Source organism: Pelophylax lessonae, assembly GCF_965119305.1.
Source record: "Pelophylax lessonae genome assembly, chromosome: 2".
Classification (NCBI taxonomy): domain Eukaryota; kingdom Metazoa; phylum Chordata; class Amphibia; order Anura; family Ranidae; genus Pelophylax; species Pelophylax lessonae.
The window spans coordinates 532,656,523-532,676,434 of NC_138769.1; the positions used below are offsets into that span (position 1 = coordinate 532,656,523).

Consider the following 19,912-nt stretch of genomic DNA (forward strand, 5'->3'; position numbering starts at 1 on the left):
TATAAATAAATCTTAGAATTATCATACTAAATCATTATGGCACATATTTGCTAAGGAAGGCCTTTCCATAAGACAGCTTACAATGCCAAAATGAGCTTAATGACAAATTCATCCTGAAGTTGCCTTTTGGAATATGCACTACTTAGTAAACATGAAATTTTGTGGCTTATTTAAGATGTGTCTTTGGTGCAAATCTTGTGCAAAGCTAAACATACTTCTTTTTTTTATTTGTTTTTTTGCTAAATATGTTAAGGTTAATGCTTAAACTATTAGTGGAGCAGGTGATGCACCTGGCACACTTGTAATCTTTGACATTAGGACTTCCAATGTCTTGGTCCACCTGTGTCCCAAATTATACTTTTTAATTTCTACAAAAAGAATGTTTGTTTAAGAACCCCTATGTAGGAAATCCACATTAAAGACACTTTATTAAATAAGCCTTTATTGTTTTTTTAATATGATTCAAAATTGGTGCTATATGATTTTAATTGGTGCCAGTTTTGGAGGGAAAAGTGTTACTAAGGCTTTATATATAATGGTTTCCTTATTTGGTTTCCTATCATGGGCTTAAAGTGAACATGTGGCCAGGCTAAGGACATTCAATATTAATGGTTTCTTAACAAGCAATAAATAGGATTTAAAACCATCAATGACCTCTATAGATGCAGGCACTGTGGAGCAATTCAAGCTAAAATTCAATAGTAACAAGGTTTGCAGGCTGTCACTGATAGAAGGGGTGAGGTAGGTGAGCAAAGCTGCTGAAATGAACTTAAGGAACAAGAAGAAAAGGTAGAGGACCTTTCCAGGACTTTTCCATGCAAAGACTGTATGGTGTCAAACAAATATACGCAGTTAAGATTACAGAATCAGGGAGGAAAATTATTATTTTACCAGGAAGGATAAACGTAAAGGGGTGGGGTGTTTACTTAAAGTGTAACTCCACTTTTGATGAGAAAAAAAAAATATTCCCCTCTGGGTGATCTCTGTACATTGCAGGGATTTTTACCAAACTTTGTTGCAGATTCCTACCTTTTGTTATTCTGAAGAAATCATTGTTTGTTCCTCTGTACTGAGTGGGTAAAATAGGAGTGGTTTCATAATTATCTATCAGCTGTGGCAGCTGCAGGGCTCTAATGAGGAAAGCTGCTGGGCCTGCATCTCTTTAGACCTGTTCCTATTGGGAGTATCTCACCAAAAATGGTGGTTGCAGGGGATGCCTGAAATCTGACTTGTATCTTAGGCAGACTTCTGGGGAAATTGGTGAGCCAATCACACAAGCAGGAAATTATGTTTCTGGGGTGTGGTCAGTACACATTCTGTCTACAGAACAACTCCAGGTAGCCATATTGCATTGCATTTTCAGAAAATTACATCAGCTGCAGATTGAAAAGGAAAGGTCATTTTTAATAACATTCAATTACAATATGATTTGTGTTGCAATTGTATACGCTATATTGTTTTTTCTTTATTTGCTGATTTTTTTCCCCCCATGAAAGTGGAGTTACCCTTTAAAGGATAACTTCAGTAAAAGTAATAAGGCCATCAAAATACTTTCTGCTCAGTAAAGAGGATGAAATACTGTACATTGTCTGCAGATCCAGAAGTTGATAATGGTATGGTTTTAATGCTAATTTGTGGCTTGTAAAGAATATGTAAATTTTTGAATGTCCATGCCTGGCCACAGTTCAACTTTTAATGTAAACTTTCACAATGACATGTTTAAAGAATACATTTGTTTCTTGCTAACTTTGCTCCAACAGTCTTCTTAAACACATTTTGAACAGATTATGTACTACTGTTTTAAGACCATACATATAACAAGAGTTGTAGCTCTGAGGCACTGCTTCCCATAATCCACAGAGGGAAAAGGAAACAGGAAAACAAAAACTCATAGAGTTCGACAGCTACTGAGGCAACACTTGCCATTTACAATATAAGCCCAATTTTTTTTTCTTTTTGCAACACAACTATATATTAATTTAATAAAATACACAATATAGCTCTTATACACGCAACAATTTGGCTCATATGCACTAAAATTGCAAATAAATCATAAAAATATGTCATTTTGATGTAAACACATTTAAATTTTCTTACATTTGCACATTTAAATGGTCATGTGATATTTGTTTTTTTAATGAATGGGACATTTTACTTTCCTGAGCAAATTTTAGTGTCCACAAATTAATTTAAAAAAATATTTCCATTCTATTGGTTAACTTTACTTTTAGATGGCAATTTTCTTTTCTTTTTTTTTTTTTAAGAACCATTTTTAGCAGTTGAAAAACATAATTATTTCTATGTAAATAACTGTGTATATTTTTTGTAGGACACTAAAATTCTAATCAACACTTTTCATCGTACATAAAGTGAATTAGCGTATGCAAGTGCAGGACACAGTAAGTCGACTATATAATTTTTTTTTTATATATATTACTATGTGTGGCATGAAAATGTACTACATGACACTGACAGGTTGTACTTGAAATGTTTTTGGAATGTTGATAATTTATATAGAAATGTTAACCACAAATGGGTGTTGATGTTTTGTGCAGCTAAGACTACAGCAAAAATTAGTTAGGACTTTAATTAGAAGCTAGTGATGTTCATTTAAAATCCACACATATATTAGTTAACCCTGTTAATTAATGGGTTCTTTTCCTCGGCAAATGAAAAGTCACACCAAATACAGTTGGGAAGTTGCACAACTTCGCAAGTAGTTCCAGTTCTGTTCCCTTTTACAACAGATTGTCAAATTTCACCACAACATATTTATTCTTGACTTTGTCCAAAAGTATTTTTTTGTCAAAATAAAGCCAGTGTAATCTGAGTAACAGAAAAAAAAAGACAGTGACAAGAATTTGGGGGCACTTTAAAAGTTCACTTTTAGCCACAAAGCAGCATCTGTCCATCATCTCCCCTGAAAATGTGCTGTACCAAGGGAAAACTGTATGTAACTTCAAAAAAGGCAAACATAATAGCCTCTCTGTCCATTTCACTTTCTAACAGCCACAGGTTCACTGCCTCGACAGTCTTGTAAGAGCTTATCAATTTCTCTCACAACTTCTTCAGCATCCACGGACTCTCGGCCCAAATCGCGATTTGAATGCTCCAGGTGCTCCAAGACAGCGTCCATTTCACTTGAGTCTCGGCTCACTCTGGAGTGCACATCAGCAAATACACGAGCCATTGGGTCTGATGCAATATATTGAGGGTCCTTTGTCTGTTTACTAGGCGATATGTACTGATTATCAGAGGACAGATATTGACTGGTTGTTTCTGCCAAGACTCCTGATTTTATTTCACAGCCATTCAATGGTCCCTTAGTTGAGGCACAAGGCTCAATGCATGTCTTGGTTGGACTGCTAGATGCAGAGGGAACCTCTTGTAGCAGAGGACTCAGGGCACGCTTGGCTTTTAAATATGGTTTTACATTGGCAATGAGAATGGTGTGCTCTCGTTTGTCTTTCCCAAATGTACAAAATGTCTTTTTTCCAGTGGGATTCACAGTTTCATAAGTCTCAGTCTCAACGTGAGCTTCCACAGTTGGAACAAAGAGATTTGTGCGATAATCAGCATTTTCAACCTGGTTTGCTGTAGGAAATTGCGGCATCCAACATCTGTCAGAATGACCCAGGACTCTGCATTCATCTGTACAGTTAACACACTCCTCTTGCTCTGAAAAACAAAAGCATATGTTTTTTTCATTTCAATGCACACAAGATGTAAACAAAGCAAAATCAAAGTCTATTTAACTTTAAAAATAAGATAAAGATATAGAAAATCAGAGGTAGGTTCAAGAGATTTCCAAACATGAATATTGCGGATGGTGTTGTGAAAAAGTTAATGAATGTTGCAATAGTGCTACTTTCATAAACTGTTAATAGAGTTTGAGGAAAAATTTGTGAGGCAGGCAACATTGACATAATAAACTGAGACATAATTTAATTAAACCTGAAAGCAGCACTCAAGGAAGGTCCCTGGCAGAGGGCACATAATAGAATAATATTAGCCAGACATATTGAAATGCAGTAATAAGGCCAAAGCTGGTTGGTCATTTATACTCCGTTTACTCTACTATACTGACTGAATAAAGCTAGATAAAAGTCATACAGTGATCTACACACAAATTGCTCTGACTTCTGTAAACAAAAACAAAAAAAATTGTTAACCACCTTAGTTCCAAGTGCTGTTTTAAAATGGCACAGGGACAGTGGCTATTTGTCCCAGCACCATTTCAAATAACATCAAGGGACTGAGTGGCATGTAGGCTGGAGTTGGTGGCATTCAGCACTAAGCCAAGGAGCTGAAATGATTCGTTTCTGAGCTTCTGATTTTGCTACACAATGCTCCGTAGGATTTCTTGTACCAAATTACTGTAAGAATAATGCTTCTGACTTGTGTTTACCATTGAAGTAACTTCATAGCACAGAGGCCCATGCAGAAATGAAGCAGCCTTTAGATGCATCTATACGCAGCAGCAGATCATTCCTATAGTGATCTGTTCCTGCACAGCTGGTCTCCCCTGACCAGATCTAGATTCCCCATAAAGAAAAAAAGTTAAAAAGAAAGAAAGAAATAAACAAAATATGTTATCCACAACTTGAGTCTATAATGCCATTGTATTAATCTGTGTCCTCGCCAACCTGGCTTAATCTTATCTAAATGTTATGTTAATTTATGCACACAGATTATACTTTTCTTGTGTGCATCCCGATGTAGTGTCAAAAAGAAAAAAAAACCTAGAAAATGAAAATATATGTATGCAGATCTACTATCAAACCCTATCTATCCCAAGAAAAATGATGCATGATTTGTTATGGTAGACTACAAAAGCGAAATGATATGTGCGGAATAGAGACATCGCTGAAACAGCAAAAATGCTCTGGGACTCAAGGGTGTTATGAGAAAAAAAGGCCCAGGTACTCAAGTGGTTTAGGTTTTATATATTACTAAATAAAACCATGGTTGATTTTCCATTTTTACAAGTGGATAAACAGTATACCCCTATAAGACAGTTAAATAGTTACCTAAAAGCACTGCTGTAGCAAAGGCTTTATACCATTCAGGCCTCAATATACTGTATATATCACCAAAGTGTACTGCAGAACAAATTATAATGTATTTGAATAAAAATAAATGAGCATTATGATCCGTCTTGAGCTATTAGTAAATACTTGATCCTTTTTTCTGCACCACAATCTGTCTTTATATTTAAAATTACTTTGAACACAATAAGCCCCCTCCATCACAAAGAAATATATTGCAGCAGCTAGCTTTTGTTCAGATACTTAGGTAACATCTTAAATTCACTTTATTATGTATACACAGTAATCATTCCCACATAAGCTCTCTGATACTTTATTCCCTTCCAGTGGTAATAAAGCACGGAGCAACTGTGAAGCTGTCACCAACCACACCCAGTGTCACATTATTAATTGGAACATGACCTGTTTTGTTGCTCCCTATCAATAGCACTAAAGGAGACTTTCCATCTAATTGTGCTGGTGTTCTAAACCAAGTAGATATAGCTATAAATCAAAAAGACTCATTATACTATCATTTGAAAACCCGTGTCCGAATCTATTTTACATTTACTGAAAGGTGAAACACCTAAATCATTGAAGAGGCACGCTACTGTGAGCTGTCCAGGCTTCCAATTAGGACTATTCACATTGAGATTAGCAAATGGCAAGTAAAAGTCTTGCTTGAAAACAAATCCTTTGAGTACATTAAAGGGAATACGTCATTAAAAAAAAGATTTCTATAAGAAACAAGAAGCCTCCAATACAAATGTCCAAGCTACAAACTTTGGTTGCATACTAGCGGCTGGGGCAAATCCCCACCAATAGATCTTGTGCAAATCATTTCTCTGGCAATATGTATGCACAGAGGATCCTGAAAAATGTTTTTCTCCTCCAACCCTATATATATATATATATATATATATATATATATATATATATATATATATACACACACACTGTTCATAGTTCATCGGAACCAATAAAAAGTGGTTCAGTGGAAGAAGAAAAGAACAAAGAGAAAACAGCATTCCAAATATCCACAGTGAAAGTAATGCAGCCAGTGTCTCCATACACTTAGACAGTTCCAAAAAATCAGATGGTGATCCCTGCATCCAAATAGTGATCCACTCCTAAGAAATCCCCCGTGGTGATCTATTAGACAATTTAAACTGTTTGTTTATCAGATTTTTTAGAATATCTATGGATGGTTCAGGGTTGTTGAATATCTAGTGGATTTCTGATTTTTATAGAATATTCATGTGAACTGTGAATAACATGTTAGTACCCTTTGTGCAATACTGTCAGAAGCAGTATGGTCATTGTTTGGTGTATTTTAGTGTTGATACTATAGTCTAGTTGATGACTGCAGTGTGGATATACTGTATATAGTGCATGAAATGTCACAGGGAGCTTACTGCTCCTGGCGACATTGTGATAACAAAACACATTGGACGGCACACACTCAAACACCCACACACCCAGAAGTAGAAAGCAGTGTGGATATCTTTGCATATAAGAATCCTCTTCTGTTGGTACCAGGAAATAGCACAACCTATTGTGGAGTGCAATTTTTAGACATGTTTTGATAGAGATGTGTTGCACAATTATTATTATTTTTTTTTTATTTAATTACATTTTTTGAAATAACATATATGGGGAATGAATGGAGGATTGACATATGTCATTAAAGGCCACCTTATAAGACTATAGGGTCCACATTAAACTCTGAGAAGATGGATGGAGACATAGATAGATAGATAGATAGATAGATAGATAGATAGATAGATAGATAGATAGATAGATAGATAGATAGATAGATAGATAGATAGATAGATAGATAGATAGATAGATAGATAGATAGATAGATAGATAGATAGATAGATAGATAGATAGATAGATAGATAGATAGATAGATAGATAGATAGATAGATAGAGCTAGAACACTTTTATTATGTATTGTTGTTTTGGTAATAAGTTAATTATTTTTTTGCGCTCAAATTTAGATTTTTTAGATTTAAACGTATTTAATTATCTTTATAATTTACACAGCTGCTTTGGGTTGGTGATTTAGTACGGGTCTATAGGTTTAGGGTCAGCACAGGATTATTGTTTTGCTCCTGTAACATTGACATATCTCATTCAAAATAAACTCCTACATTAGTACTTAAGATGCATACCTATTGCATCGTAGTAAAAAGTTACCATTTTCAGTCTTCTTAATACTATTAGAGACTTAAACTGCAAATAAGAGAAGGAAAAAAAAGAAAGGAAGGATATGGTTTACGCAAAACTTTTTTTTTTCATTTTGGATAGAGCAAGGAAGGGTTTTAACACCTGTTAGTTTTTATTTATCATCTGTGTCCCATTGTGGAAATTTCCCTTCCTGTTCCATAGCCAAACAGGAAGTGAGGGTAAATCTGAGAAAATAAGGACATTCTTTAGGGACCTTCAGGTTACCAGACCTAGAATCTCCACTGGAAGATTTCCCCTCTATTACTTTTCTGGAGACAACCCAAAATGTGGGGGGGGGGGGGAGGCATAGACAGCAATAAATACTGACAGGTGCTCTACACCCGCTCCACTCTATTCAAAACTTTAAAAAAGGTTTTGCTTTTAGTTATACTTTAAAGGACAAGTAGTAACTGACTCTATGCATTCTCCATATAGTTACACACTGCCTAATGCACATTTTGCCTTAAAGCCCTTTAATGCATTAGACTGGGTAGGATGAAACACAGATTTGAGCATAGATATATTGGCCTCAATCTGTGTGGTCTGTTTGTGTTTAGGCTTTTTTGGAACTTTAAAGATCAAGGCAGCCCATTTCTAACAAAGAAACATTTGTCTAGAATCAGACCTAGAACATTCTAGATGGATTAGGTCTTACAAATTGTCCGCAATATAAAATATAGAGAAAATGTGTGGAAAAAATAATATACATAACTACTGTATTTGGTATTTGGAAGCAAAAAAAATAAACCAAATGAAGAAGCATAGAAATTGTGCTTTAATTTTCTTATTCAAGGAGAAAATAGAAAATAATGATATGCATGTTCTGCTTTTTATAACTGCTTGATTCAGTTGAGGTTTTTAATTTAGCTTGATGACAAACACTCCAGCTACAACGATGGGTTACATCAAATGTTTTCTCTTTTTTTTATGCTCATTTGTATGTTCCTTGATGAGTAACATTCTAAAGAAAATCACTGTTGTATAGTAACTCCATGGGAACACTAAACTATGCAAGTATAATGGGATTTATGCATAACAAGCGTGCAGGTTATCACTAGGTCACAGATGGCAGCAAAACTTGAAAATGAAAATGACACGTTAAGCATTACTGAATCATATTACACCTCCTGTCTACTTTGTTATTCCATCACAAATAATAGAACACACTCTAAATTTATAGAGGGCACATTTCATTAGCATGGAGACACAGAGTGGCACTGGTGGACGTCTTATACATGACCTTATTATACAAATAATGTCACCTTTAAACCCCCACACTCCAAAAAGATGCAAGAAAAAATATATAAAAGTATGCTTTTTTTTTTTTTTTTTTGTCTTAAAGGAAATTAAACTACATACTTAATACTGAAGGCTAAACTACATACAAAATACTCAAGGCTGTATTATGCAGCTTTTGATGGATAGGCTTACAAGTACTGATTTTTCAATACAGCAGCATATGTGTAAAAATGCACAATAAAAATAAAATGCATAATTATACTAAGTCACTCTTTTTCCATCTTGAATGGCAATACAAAGACATAATCCATGCTGTGACATTTTCAAGAAGCTCTTATAATTTGAATCCAAAAGAAGGCAAGAAATTTGTCATGGAACAATGTGCACGTAACAGCACTTGCTGTGACTTATATCTGCATTCTCAGGAATGTTACAAAGGCTGGCGGTCATATATGACCTTGGTGGCTGTTTAAGTTATATAAGTCTTCATGCCAGCAGCATTTTACTTTCTACATCATTACATAGGATATATAGGTCTTGATCAAATACTCAGGGGATACACATACGTATCATGAATTCATTTTGCAAGTAATATAATTTCATATCTATAATCTCTAAAAGAATTTTGCTTTTTTCTTCATTTATGGGTATAGATAACAATTTCTGCAGAGTTATGAGGTGAAAAAATAGATCTAACTAAATGTTAAAAGATCCCTGTGTAAATGTACATTGGCAGTTAAACTGGGCACTCACTGAACTAGTTATAATAGAGAAATTCAAAATGTAGCTACATACCATGGATTCATTTTCAGAAAATAGTGTGTGTGTTATCAAAAATGGAACAGATAGAATCTGGAGAAGCTGTGCATGGCAACCAATCAGCCTATGTTATCTGGTTGCCATTTACAGCTGCTCCAGATTCAGATTCCTCCAGTCTTAGTAAATTCATCTCAGTATATCTAGCCCCTCTGGGAGGGGGGGGGGGGGGTTTAAAACTGGAGCAGACAGAATCTGGAGAAGCTGTGAATGCAAGCAATCCCCCTGTTTTTTGCATGTTCAGTTAAGCTTTGAAAATGAAAGAAAGAAGTTGACTTATTGCCATGCACAGCTGCACCAGATTCTGATTTCTCCAATCTTAGTAAATTTCTCTCAGTATCTCTAGCCAAAATCCCTATTTTTAGATTTGGATAGTATAAACAAGGTTAAGGTTTAAAATTAATTTTCACTTCTCTTCATGGCCCCGTTGGCGAGATTTCCCCTAGTTTCCGGATCCAGTGACAACATTTCACCATAATACCATATGTTACTCCCAGCGGCCAACTGCCTCTATTTTATACATGGAATGAAGCCATTTAAACCTATTTAGTATATTAATGAGCTAAATGCACAAATAGCCTTCCGTAGTTATGTGGTGAGTTTTCTTTGACAACCAATACTTCTTGTCCTATGTCTACGTACATCTCCTGCTCCTGACCATTTCTTCTTCATAGGATGATAAAATATGTTAAATATTTTTATTACACTTTATTGTTATCTCACTGACATGCACTTTTTTAATTCCTCCACTATTAGGTTTAAAGTTCTCTTCCCAGAATCACAACAAATATAACCTATATGGGAACATTATATAAACATTTTATATGTATAAAATACCTCATATTCACCAGTACAGTTACATGAAAAGCAGCGGTACCAACTGGTAACAGGCACATGGTCCTAGAGTTAGGGCCAGTTTTGACTCATATCATCCCTGGAAGAATAACCATGCTAGTTATGCTTATGTTTGAAATAATTAAAGAGAAACTGAACTCCGGCAGCTGTGCTAAAAAGGCAGGCTGGGGGCAAAGGACTAGTCACCAGTACTGGTGGTCTCCCTGCAGCCAATCTTTTTCTTAATAATGACATTCCGTATTTTGTTCTGCACTGTGTCTCTGTGTGGAAATAGCCATCTTGGTAGAGACAGGGCTTTGCTTCCTCATGTCAGAGACTTCAGCAAAGAGAACAGGGAGCAGCACAGTAACATCACCGAATCTCCCAGTACAGTATATAATGTATATATATATATATATATATATATATATATATACACACTATACACATTTTTTAGAGAACTGCTTAGGTACAACTAATACTTCTAAAGGTTCCCTATAAAACAGCATATCTTAACTTTTTGAGTGCAGTTGTCTGAGAGATCTTACTAAACATTAGATGTGATCACTATTATGTACAGAACACACACACACACATATATATATATATATATATATATATATATATATATATATATATATATATATATATATATATATATATATATATATATATATATATAATCTATATAGTAATACCAATAGTTCCCATTTTCCATTGTCAATATAATAAACATTTTTATATTTCAATATTTATATATATAGAAACAATACAGCAACTTCAAAACAGTAGATATAAAACTGAAAAAATGTAAACTGCGGGATACTGGCTTAAACTGTAACCTATGTATAGCCCCCCATCCCTCACTCTCAAGGCCGGCTGGCCCGGGCCCTGCCCCCCCCCTCCCGGCGCCCCCATGGGAGCTCATAATAAACATTTTTAAACAAAGTTTTTGCATCTTGCAAAACCATCCTGTATTGCTTGTGATATTATATTCATATAGTATAGTAAATGTCTGTCTATACAACTTCCACCTGTAAAATATATTGCCCAGTTTGGAATAAAAGGCAATAGTATAAAAAAGGCAATTTTAAATTATAAAAGCATGAAACATCTCTTCATTTTCCAGTGTTATTGCAACATAAGACTGTAAGGTATAGCTAAGGCAACAAAGCATGTACACGTTTTATTATTGTAGCTTAGAGTAAAACATCAGCATACATCTAAAAGCGACAGATGGTATTTGTATCGAAAAAAAGTAACACTTAAAAAAAGTTTGTCACAGTAATATCCTTTCATGTGCATGAACAATAAAGAAATGTGTAATTGGGTTTTGACGACAGGATGTGAACTTCCTCCAAAACATTTTTATTCTTCATTTTGCCATATCTCTTTTTACAGATTGTAAACAATATAGCAACTTCAGCTATGATGCACTAGGATGTAATTCTCAGGAGCTAAAATTACAGCAACAATTGGTTTAGCCAGATGGTATCACTGATAAAGTCATTATATTATTCTGTCTTCCACATATCGGGGAAGTCACAATTTTCAAAGTGAATTACTGTACATCTTGGAGCTCTCTTTCCAGCTAAATTTTAAGTGACTATATTTGTATATCAAGTAGATTACTGCTTAGTAACAGTAGATATTTGCAGACGGTTAGTTCATTTTTTTTTTTTGTTCATTTTAAGTATTTATTGGACATGTTATCTGCTGTCACATCTATTGATTGCAATAAGCTAACACCTTACCATGATGTGATTTTGTCAGTGTAAATGGCCATGGTTTACAGCTGCACACAAGTGATTATTCAATTGGACATGCTTAATTAAGTATGTGTAACACTGTGGAAAACGCCATGTAGTAACGCTTTACATCCCGGTTTTGTCTTTTTTAAAGCTGAACTCTAGGCAAATACCTGCATACACATATGAAACAAATATATGGAAGCTGCATAACTCATCAAATTAATTGTATTAGTCAATCTAGCTCTGATATTTACACAACTCTGCCACCCAGCACAGCCCTTTTTAGCAATACAGAAGGCCTGATTTTTTTTTCTCTGCTCCTACTCAGTAACACTTACAGGTCTGACAGGAAAAGCAGTTCCTGTCTTTGCCACTGTGCTCTTTCCACCTACCAGCCTGTTCTTTGCACTACAGCCTATTGATTTACTTCTCCATCTCTCAAACTGAGCTCTGATATAGGATTGCAAGAGGTTAATGCCAAGTCAAATTCAGGTAATTACAATGCTTGCATTTAAAAAAAAATTCAACAATGTATTAACGAATACAAAGTGGCATTAATTTGTGTATTTTACATCTGTTGTACATCTTGTTACAGGCAAACATTACAGAGACTACAAGAGTGTCTCTGTACTACAGTATGTGATCACTGTGAATAATCCCAGCAGATTACAAGTGTAAACAGAGAATAGAGGATTTCAATGTATTCCATTCATTCAATCCTCTAGCTACAGCAGAGGGATTAGCAATTGTAGGCCTGTGTGCCACCAGTATTGTTGTGGGATTGCTTTGGAGGTATTTAAAGAGTGCAAAACAATGACTTTGATGACTGCCACCAACAGGAAGGTTGGCCTAAGCAATGACATGTAGCCCCTGCTTGTATGCATGTAGACATGAAGTGGCTGCAAAGATGCTGAAGGGGATTAAGCAGCTACTAAAACTGAAAACAGCAGCTAAACAGAAGAGTAGGGTGGCTGCATGACTCCAGATCAACTTTCTTTGCAAACATTCTGCAAGTTTGCTGCAAGTTCTGGTTCAGTTATGTTGTGCAATAGTCATCCCACCACAGGGGTCACTGTGACTTGCAGCGCTCTTGCTGTAGACTCACCGCTGCAACTTTGCTCTTGCTAGAGACTTGCTACAAATTGAAAAAGTGTCAACTAGAACTTGTGCTTCGAGTACACTGGAAGTGTACAACTTGCCAGTAAAAATGTGCAGCAAGTTAACAAGACTTACAATTCAACACTACCACAAATGCATGGCACTTTATCCTTGCTATCTGGGTGATTACTCCTAGCTAATAATAAATACACTAAATGAAATACATTTTATCATGTTGCAGTCAGTTTATGAGTATGGATTTCTCAGAGCAGGTTCTTTTTGGGGGGAACTTTGTTTTTTCTTAGTTGCCATGGTTTTTAATGCTGGGTATGTGCAATAAAAACTGAAAAACTGTATACTTTCTTGACAAAGCAGCTTCACTTCCAATCATTTTTACTGGTTTGATAGGAGATAGGGAAGTCACTTGTCGAGCCTATAATCAGGTATTTAGGTGTGGGGTACTGGGGGCTCCGCTTCACTTTTAATGCTTATAATGTCTGGCAATTATATTTCAAGTGATGCTCAGTGAGACCTTGAGGAGTACATTTTAGGTAGAGGTCTAGTAATAATTAAGCTATTGTGGCAGCACAATTAAGCTACTAAAAGAAGTGTATCAACAAGGTGAGTGTCAGCAAGTAGTCACATTTCTCACAAGCAAGAGATTAAAATCATCCATGTAGCCTAGCCCATTGGAAGTCTCACATCAGCAAATTTAACAAAATGACAATCTTTTTGTTACAAGTATAACACATTTCTTAAAAGAATAAAAATAAAACAATACAAAGATGAAAATCTGAGTTGGCATAACATGCAAATGATCAGATTATGAGAACTTCATCTCACTCAGCTATTAATCTTTAGGCTACATTCACACCTGAGCGTAGCGTTTTTCGCGCGTTTTTTTACCGCGATTTTACTGCGATTTTTGCGGCGTTTTTTACCGCGATTTTTACCGCGATTTTTGTGCAGGCGTTTTTAGATTGAATAGAGATCAATGGAAAACGCCTGTAATCTGCCCAAAAAGAAGCTCATGTACTTTTTTGAGCGTTGGGCGTTTTGTATACAGCGTCAAAACGCTCAGATGTGAACAGGGGCCATTGAAATGAATAGGATTTGTCTTGTTGGGCGTTTTGAGAGCTGATCCTAGAGCAGAAAAACGCCCCAAAAACGCCCCAAAACGCCTAGATGTGAACGGAGCCTAATATATATTTGTATATACTGGAGAGAAAAATTTTGAACAAACTTTTTTCCCAAAGACAGAAACAAACAACATCTTCTAATAACACTAGAAGGCATAGAAGTAGTCATGAAAGAGACAAGTGTAGACTTGTCAGTTTACAGACAGGTCCACACTTGCACACATTTACACATTGATGGTAGGATATACACTATTAGATTTTATGACTTCTCCAAACTATCTTTCATTTTAACATGTACCACCAAAATAAAAGGGCAGAAAAAAATTTTAAATTACAGAAAGAAAACTAATTTCTGTGGTATACAGACTGTTATTCGTTCTTACAGATATGTTATGTGTGCATGTTGAAAAGCTAGCTGGAAAGAGCTAATCAAGGAAGACAACAAAACAATGTCAACCAGGCCACTTTTTTCAACCTAGCACTGCGTGAATTTAACTGACAATTGTGCGGTCATGCAACCCTGTACCCAAACAAAATTTACGTCTTTTTTTTTTGGTGGTATTTGATCACCTCTGGGCTTTTCATTTTTTGTGATATTTTTAAAAAAAAAGCGAAAATTTTGCGAAAAAATTGACATTTTCTACTTTGACAGTTAAAAAATATTAAATATATTACATTTTTGTCATATATTTAGGCCAAAATGTATTTAGCTACATGTCTTTGACAAAAAAAATTCTCAATGAGCGTATTTTTAACCACTTTAACTGCTGGCCAACTGCCGCACGACTATTTACTGCGGCGGTCAGCCCCTCACAGGCAGAGCGACGTAGTACTACATCGCTAGCCTGTGAGGGTCTAGGGAGCGAGCGTGCGCCCCCGGAGGCGCGGTCACGGACCCCCCCCCCCCCCCGCGCGTGTGACAGACGGACCCGATGTCCGCCGGTCACTCGGCGATCGTCGGTGCAGAGGGAGAAAGGCAGGCGGCTGATGTAAACAAGCCGCCTGTCATTCTCCCCTGTGTAGGAATAGTAATTATACGGTTCTACTATGTAGGACCGTTGATCACTGTTCCTACACCACAAGCCACAGCCAATCACAGTTAGAATCACGCCCCTAGGGAAACACATAACCCTTCCCTCTCAAAAAAGTTAACCCCTTCACTGCCAGTGTAATTTTACAGTAACAGTGCATATGTATAGCACTGATTACTGTAGAAATGTCACTGGTAACCCCAAAAGTGTCAAAAATGTCACTCAAGGGTCCGATCTGTCCGCCGCAATGTCGCAGTACCGCAAAAAAAATCGCAGATCGCCGCCATTACGCGTTAAAAAAACCCAAAAATGACAAATATCTTTCCCTTTGTTAGTAAACGCGATAACTTTTGCGCAAACAAATCAAAATACGCTTTTTGCGATTTTTTTTACCAAACATATGTAGCATGAAACAAATTGGCAGAAAATGTTAAAAAAATTAGATTTTTACATTTTTTGGGGGGGAATTTCATATAAAAAAATGTGAAAAATATTGTTATTTTTGCAAAATGGACGCTTATAATTTTGTTTATAGCGCATGATCAAAAAATTGCACAGGTGATCAAATACCACCAAAAGAAAGCTCTGTTAGTGGGAAAAAAAGGACATCAAATTCGTTTAGGTACAGCGTTGCACGACCGCGCAATTGTCCGTTAAAGTCACGCAGTGCCGAATTGCAAAAAAAACCCCTGGTCGGAATGGGGGTAAAATGTTCCGGGGCTTAACCTCCCTGGCGGTATGATTATGTCAGGAATTACATACCAAAAGCGGTACAATTGTTTTCATGGAAATTTGGCGTTATGTATTATAGGCCTACAATTCTTAGTAATACCTGACTTAAACCTGACCAAAACAAGAGTCTAGTAGACATCCCAGATGTGATAAATTTGAAACACAAACATGTGAATTATAATTGAATCAATAATATTATTTTATTATTTAATATATAATATATATAATAAAATTATATTATTGATTAGATTATAATTCATGCATTATATATTATATATAGATATATGTGTGTGTGTGTGTGTATATATATATATATATATATATATATATATATATACATATATATATATATATATATATACACACACACACACACACACATATATATATATATATATATATATATATATATATATATATATACAATATATAACGCATGAATTATAATTGAATCAATAATATAATTTTATATATATATATGTGTGTGTGTGCATATATATATATATATGCATATATATGCATATATATATATATATATACCGGTGTATATATATATATATATATATATATATATATATATATATATATACATATAATATAAAATGTGTTTTGTGTAACGTTTTTTTTTTTTTTTTTTTGAATTTCCCTCCCTAGTTCCGCTCCCATGCAGCATTGCTGCTGCAGGGAACGGAACTAGGAAGTGATCACACCGACGGAGGGACGGAGGAGCGGCGGGACTCTCGGCTGGCGGTCACAGCAATGAGAGATCATCGCTGGATCGCCAGGATAAGGTAAGAGAACACCGCTGCGCTCTCTGCAATCCACCCCGAGCGTGACTCGGGGTTACCGCTCCTGATATAAAATATCAACCCCGAGTCACGCTCGGGATTACCGCCAAGGAGGTAAAGTGGTTAAGACCGGAAGATTTTACCCCCTTCCTGACCAGGCCATATTTTGCGATTCAGCACTTTGTCAATTTAACGGACCATTGCGTGGTCCAAATTAAATTTATGTCCTTTTTTCCCCCCACAAATAGAGCTTTATTTTGGTGGTATTTGATCACCTGTGCGATTTTTAATTTTTGAAAAAAAGAGCGACAATTTTGAAAAAAAAAATAATATTTTTCACATTCTGATATAGAATATTCCCCCCAAAAAATTAACAAATCAAACTTATTTAACATTTTAGGCCAATTTGTTTTCTGCTACATATTTTTGGTAAAAAAAATCACAATAAGCGTATTTTGATTGGTTTGTGCAAAAGTTATCACGTTTACTAACTACGTGAAAGATTTGTCATTTTTTTTGTTTATTTTTTTTTACTAGTAATGGCGGCGATCTGCGATTTTTTTGCAGGACTGCGACATTGCGGTGGACAGATCGGACCCCTAACTGACATTTTTGGGGGGACCAGTGACATTACTACAGTAATCAGTGCTATAAATATGCACTGTTACTGTAATAATGATACGGGCAGGGAAGGGGTTAACACTGTTGGTGATCAAGGGGTTAAATGTGTACCTCATGCTTACTGACGTGTGTGGGGGCAGGGGGTTGTGTGACACAGATCTCAGGTTCAGCTATGCTGAATCGTGTGTTCTGTCCCTACCTGTCACAGAGGAGATCTGCCCGCTTTGTTTGCACAAGTGGGCGGATTTCCTCACTCTTTCCCTGACGATTGGGGAAGAGCAGCGGTGATCACTGCCTCTCCTCCCCTGGCCGACTCCGGCTGTGTCTGAATACAGCGCGAGCGAGCCTCCGGAGGCGCCAAGAGAGGGAGGAATCCAGCGACGTAGGTCTACGTCACTGGAACCAGCCGAGCCGCTCTGCTGCAGTAGCAGCAACGTGAGCGGTCGGCTAGTGGTTAATAAGTCTGCATAATTAAAATTAAGAAAATATATGTACTCCATTAGATGGACACCAAGTGTGAGGGTTCAATAGGTCCCAGAAGGACACCTTCAATATTACAAAATTTGGGACCATCCATGCTACAAACTGTTTGCTGTTTACCTAATTGTCAGATAATACATTTTTTCAGCACAGTAGCAACAGGAATTATCTAAAATTCTAGGCATTTTCAATAGAGAAAAAAATGGCCAGGATTCTTAGAAATGTTAGCAGACGTTAAACTGATAAAACACACTTCAATGCAATTAAAGTATATTTAAGCACCATAAAACTAAAATCTAATATAACAATTAACATGCTAATATAATTTTAAAAGTAAATAGGTGTGTAAATAGGTGAATATTTGAACAAGATGGTGGGGTGTGTGGCACTCAAAATTAAATAAAGTTGGAGTCCCTTTAGGTTCCTATGCAAGTTCTTTTACTTTTATTCCAGTCAAAAAGCCATACCTCTAACTTGGTAACAAGGCTAAGCAGCTCCCCTATGCATTATGACATAAGAAGTGGGGCACAGAAAAATGGCAGCAGTTGCTCTGGACTGATGAGTCAAAATAATAATAATAATAATAATAATACAATACTTTAATACAAGTCAAAAAGTAATACAATAATGAGTGCCTGCAGACAACAGTGAAGCATGGTGGGAGGTTCTTTTCTGCAAATGTAACGGAAGATTTGGTCAGGATGAATGGTGTCCGCAACTCTGAGAAATGCAGGCAGATGTTTGTCCTTCATGCCATACCACCAGGGAGGTGTGTGATGGGCCCCAAATTCATTCTGCAGTAGGACAACATCTCAAACATGCAGCCAATGCCATTAGGAACTATCTTCAGAGTAAAGAAAAACAAGTAGTCCTGAAAGTGATGGTTTGGCCCCAATTTCAATTTTTCAAGATAGAAGGATGTGAGGCAGCTTACATCCACAGAAGGTCTGTGCTTAGTTCTCGAAGATGTTTGCAACAACCTACCTGCCGAGTTCCTTTAAAAACTGTGTGCAAGTGTACCTAGAAGAACTGATGTTGTTTTGAAGGCAAAGGGTGGTCACGCCAAATATTGATTTGGATTTCTCTTCTGACCATTTAGTTTACATTTTGTTAACTGATAAAAATAAACTATTACCACTTCTATTTCTGAAAGCACTTTTAATTGAAAGTATTTTTTACCCGCCTAAAATTTTTGCACAGTAATATACAATATTTATACACACACACACACACACAAGCTGTGTCCCTTAAAAAGTAGGGTATTACAGATGAAAACAAGCTGGTGAATAACTACCGTCACTGGCACCAGGAAATGACAGTTATTTGTTTGAGGCCAAATCAATATGCTAACCTTCACATTAATGTATAATTTCGAATAGCAACAAATAAATTTGCCAAAATGATAGATAGCCATCTGAAGTCAAGGTTATTATATACAACCTTCTTTCACAGTAGCATGAATTCCAACAGCCGGTAACTCTACACTGAAAAATTATTTGGCAGATGGGTCCTGGATAATGGACAAGGCTTTCTGTCATAATGAGCGCACTTATGGCTAAATGCACTACAAATGAAATTAGACGGATATATCTAATTTATCAACCACACAAGACAAAATATAAATAAAACATTTAGTAGGCAGCAGATGTCTAGCAAAACGGTCTCTATGTTACTGTCACAGAAAGCAAACTAAAATCATACACAAAATACAGCAACCTTATTTTTCCTGCCAACAAAGCAGAGGGTTGGCAATGAGAGAACGGGGCAAATTGTTCCCAGGCTGCATGTGTGTGAAGATTAAGGGGGGGAAATAAGGAGGTGAGAATGTATCCTTCACTACTATATATTCTTGGTCTTGTCCTAAAGCATCACGTCTTTAACTTTTAACTGAAGTTATTGGCCAAAATAAACATTCCTTTCACAGTCGTCTACCATTTTTCAAGAGAGAAAACAGACACAACCATGATTCTCCTGCAGAAAGAAAACATGTTGCAGAGCCATTATGGCTGCTAATTCTGGATTTTTCCGATAACCCCCATTACATATTACATGAAACATAGAAGCTGGTATTTTGAAGTTACCTTGTTCTTCTGCAGTATAAAGCTGTTTTGCCATCAAAGATAC

General features: G+C 36.1%; 1 protein-coding gene across 5 annotated transcripts in view; it reads right to left on the reverse strand.

The window, feature by feature from the left end:
* Window positions 1-2,571: 2,571 nt before the first annotated feature.
* The window catches only part of PCDH17 (protocadherin 17), a 294,022-nt gene continuing 276,681 nt past the window's right edge, over window positions 2,572-19,912 (reverse strand). For all 5 annotated transcript variants that reach the window (XM_082248480.1, XM_082248479.1, XM_082248481.1 and 2 more), the window contains one exon: window positions 2,572-3,678. In XM_082248480.1, coding sequence (XP_082104606.1) covers window positions 2,996-3,678 — 683 coding nt within the window. In that variant the 3' untranslated portion in view covers window positions 2,572-2,995. The remainder of the gene's footprint in view (window positions 3,679-19,912) is intronic.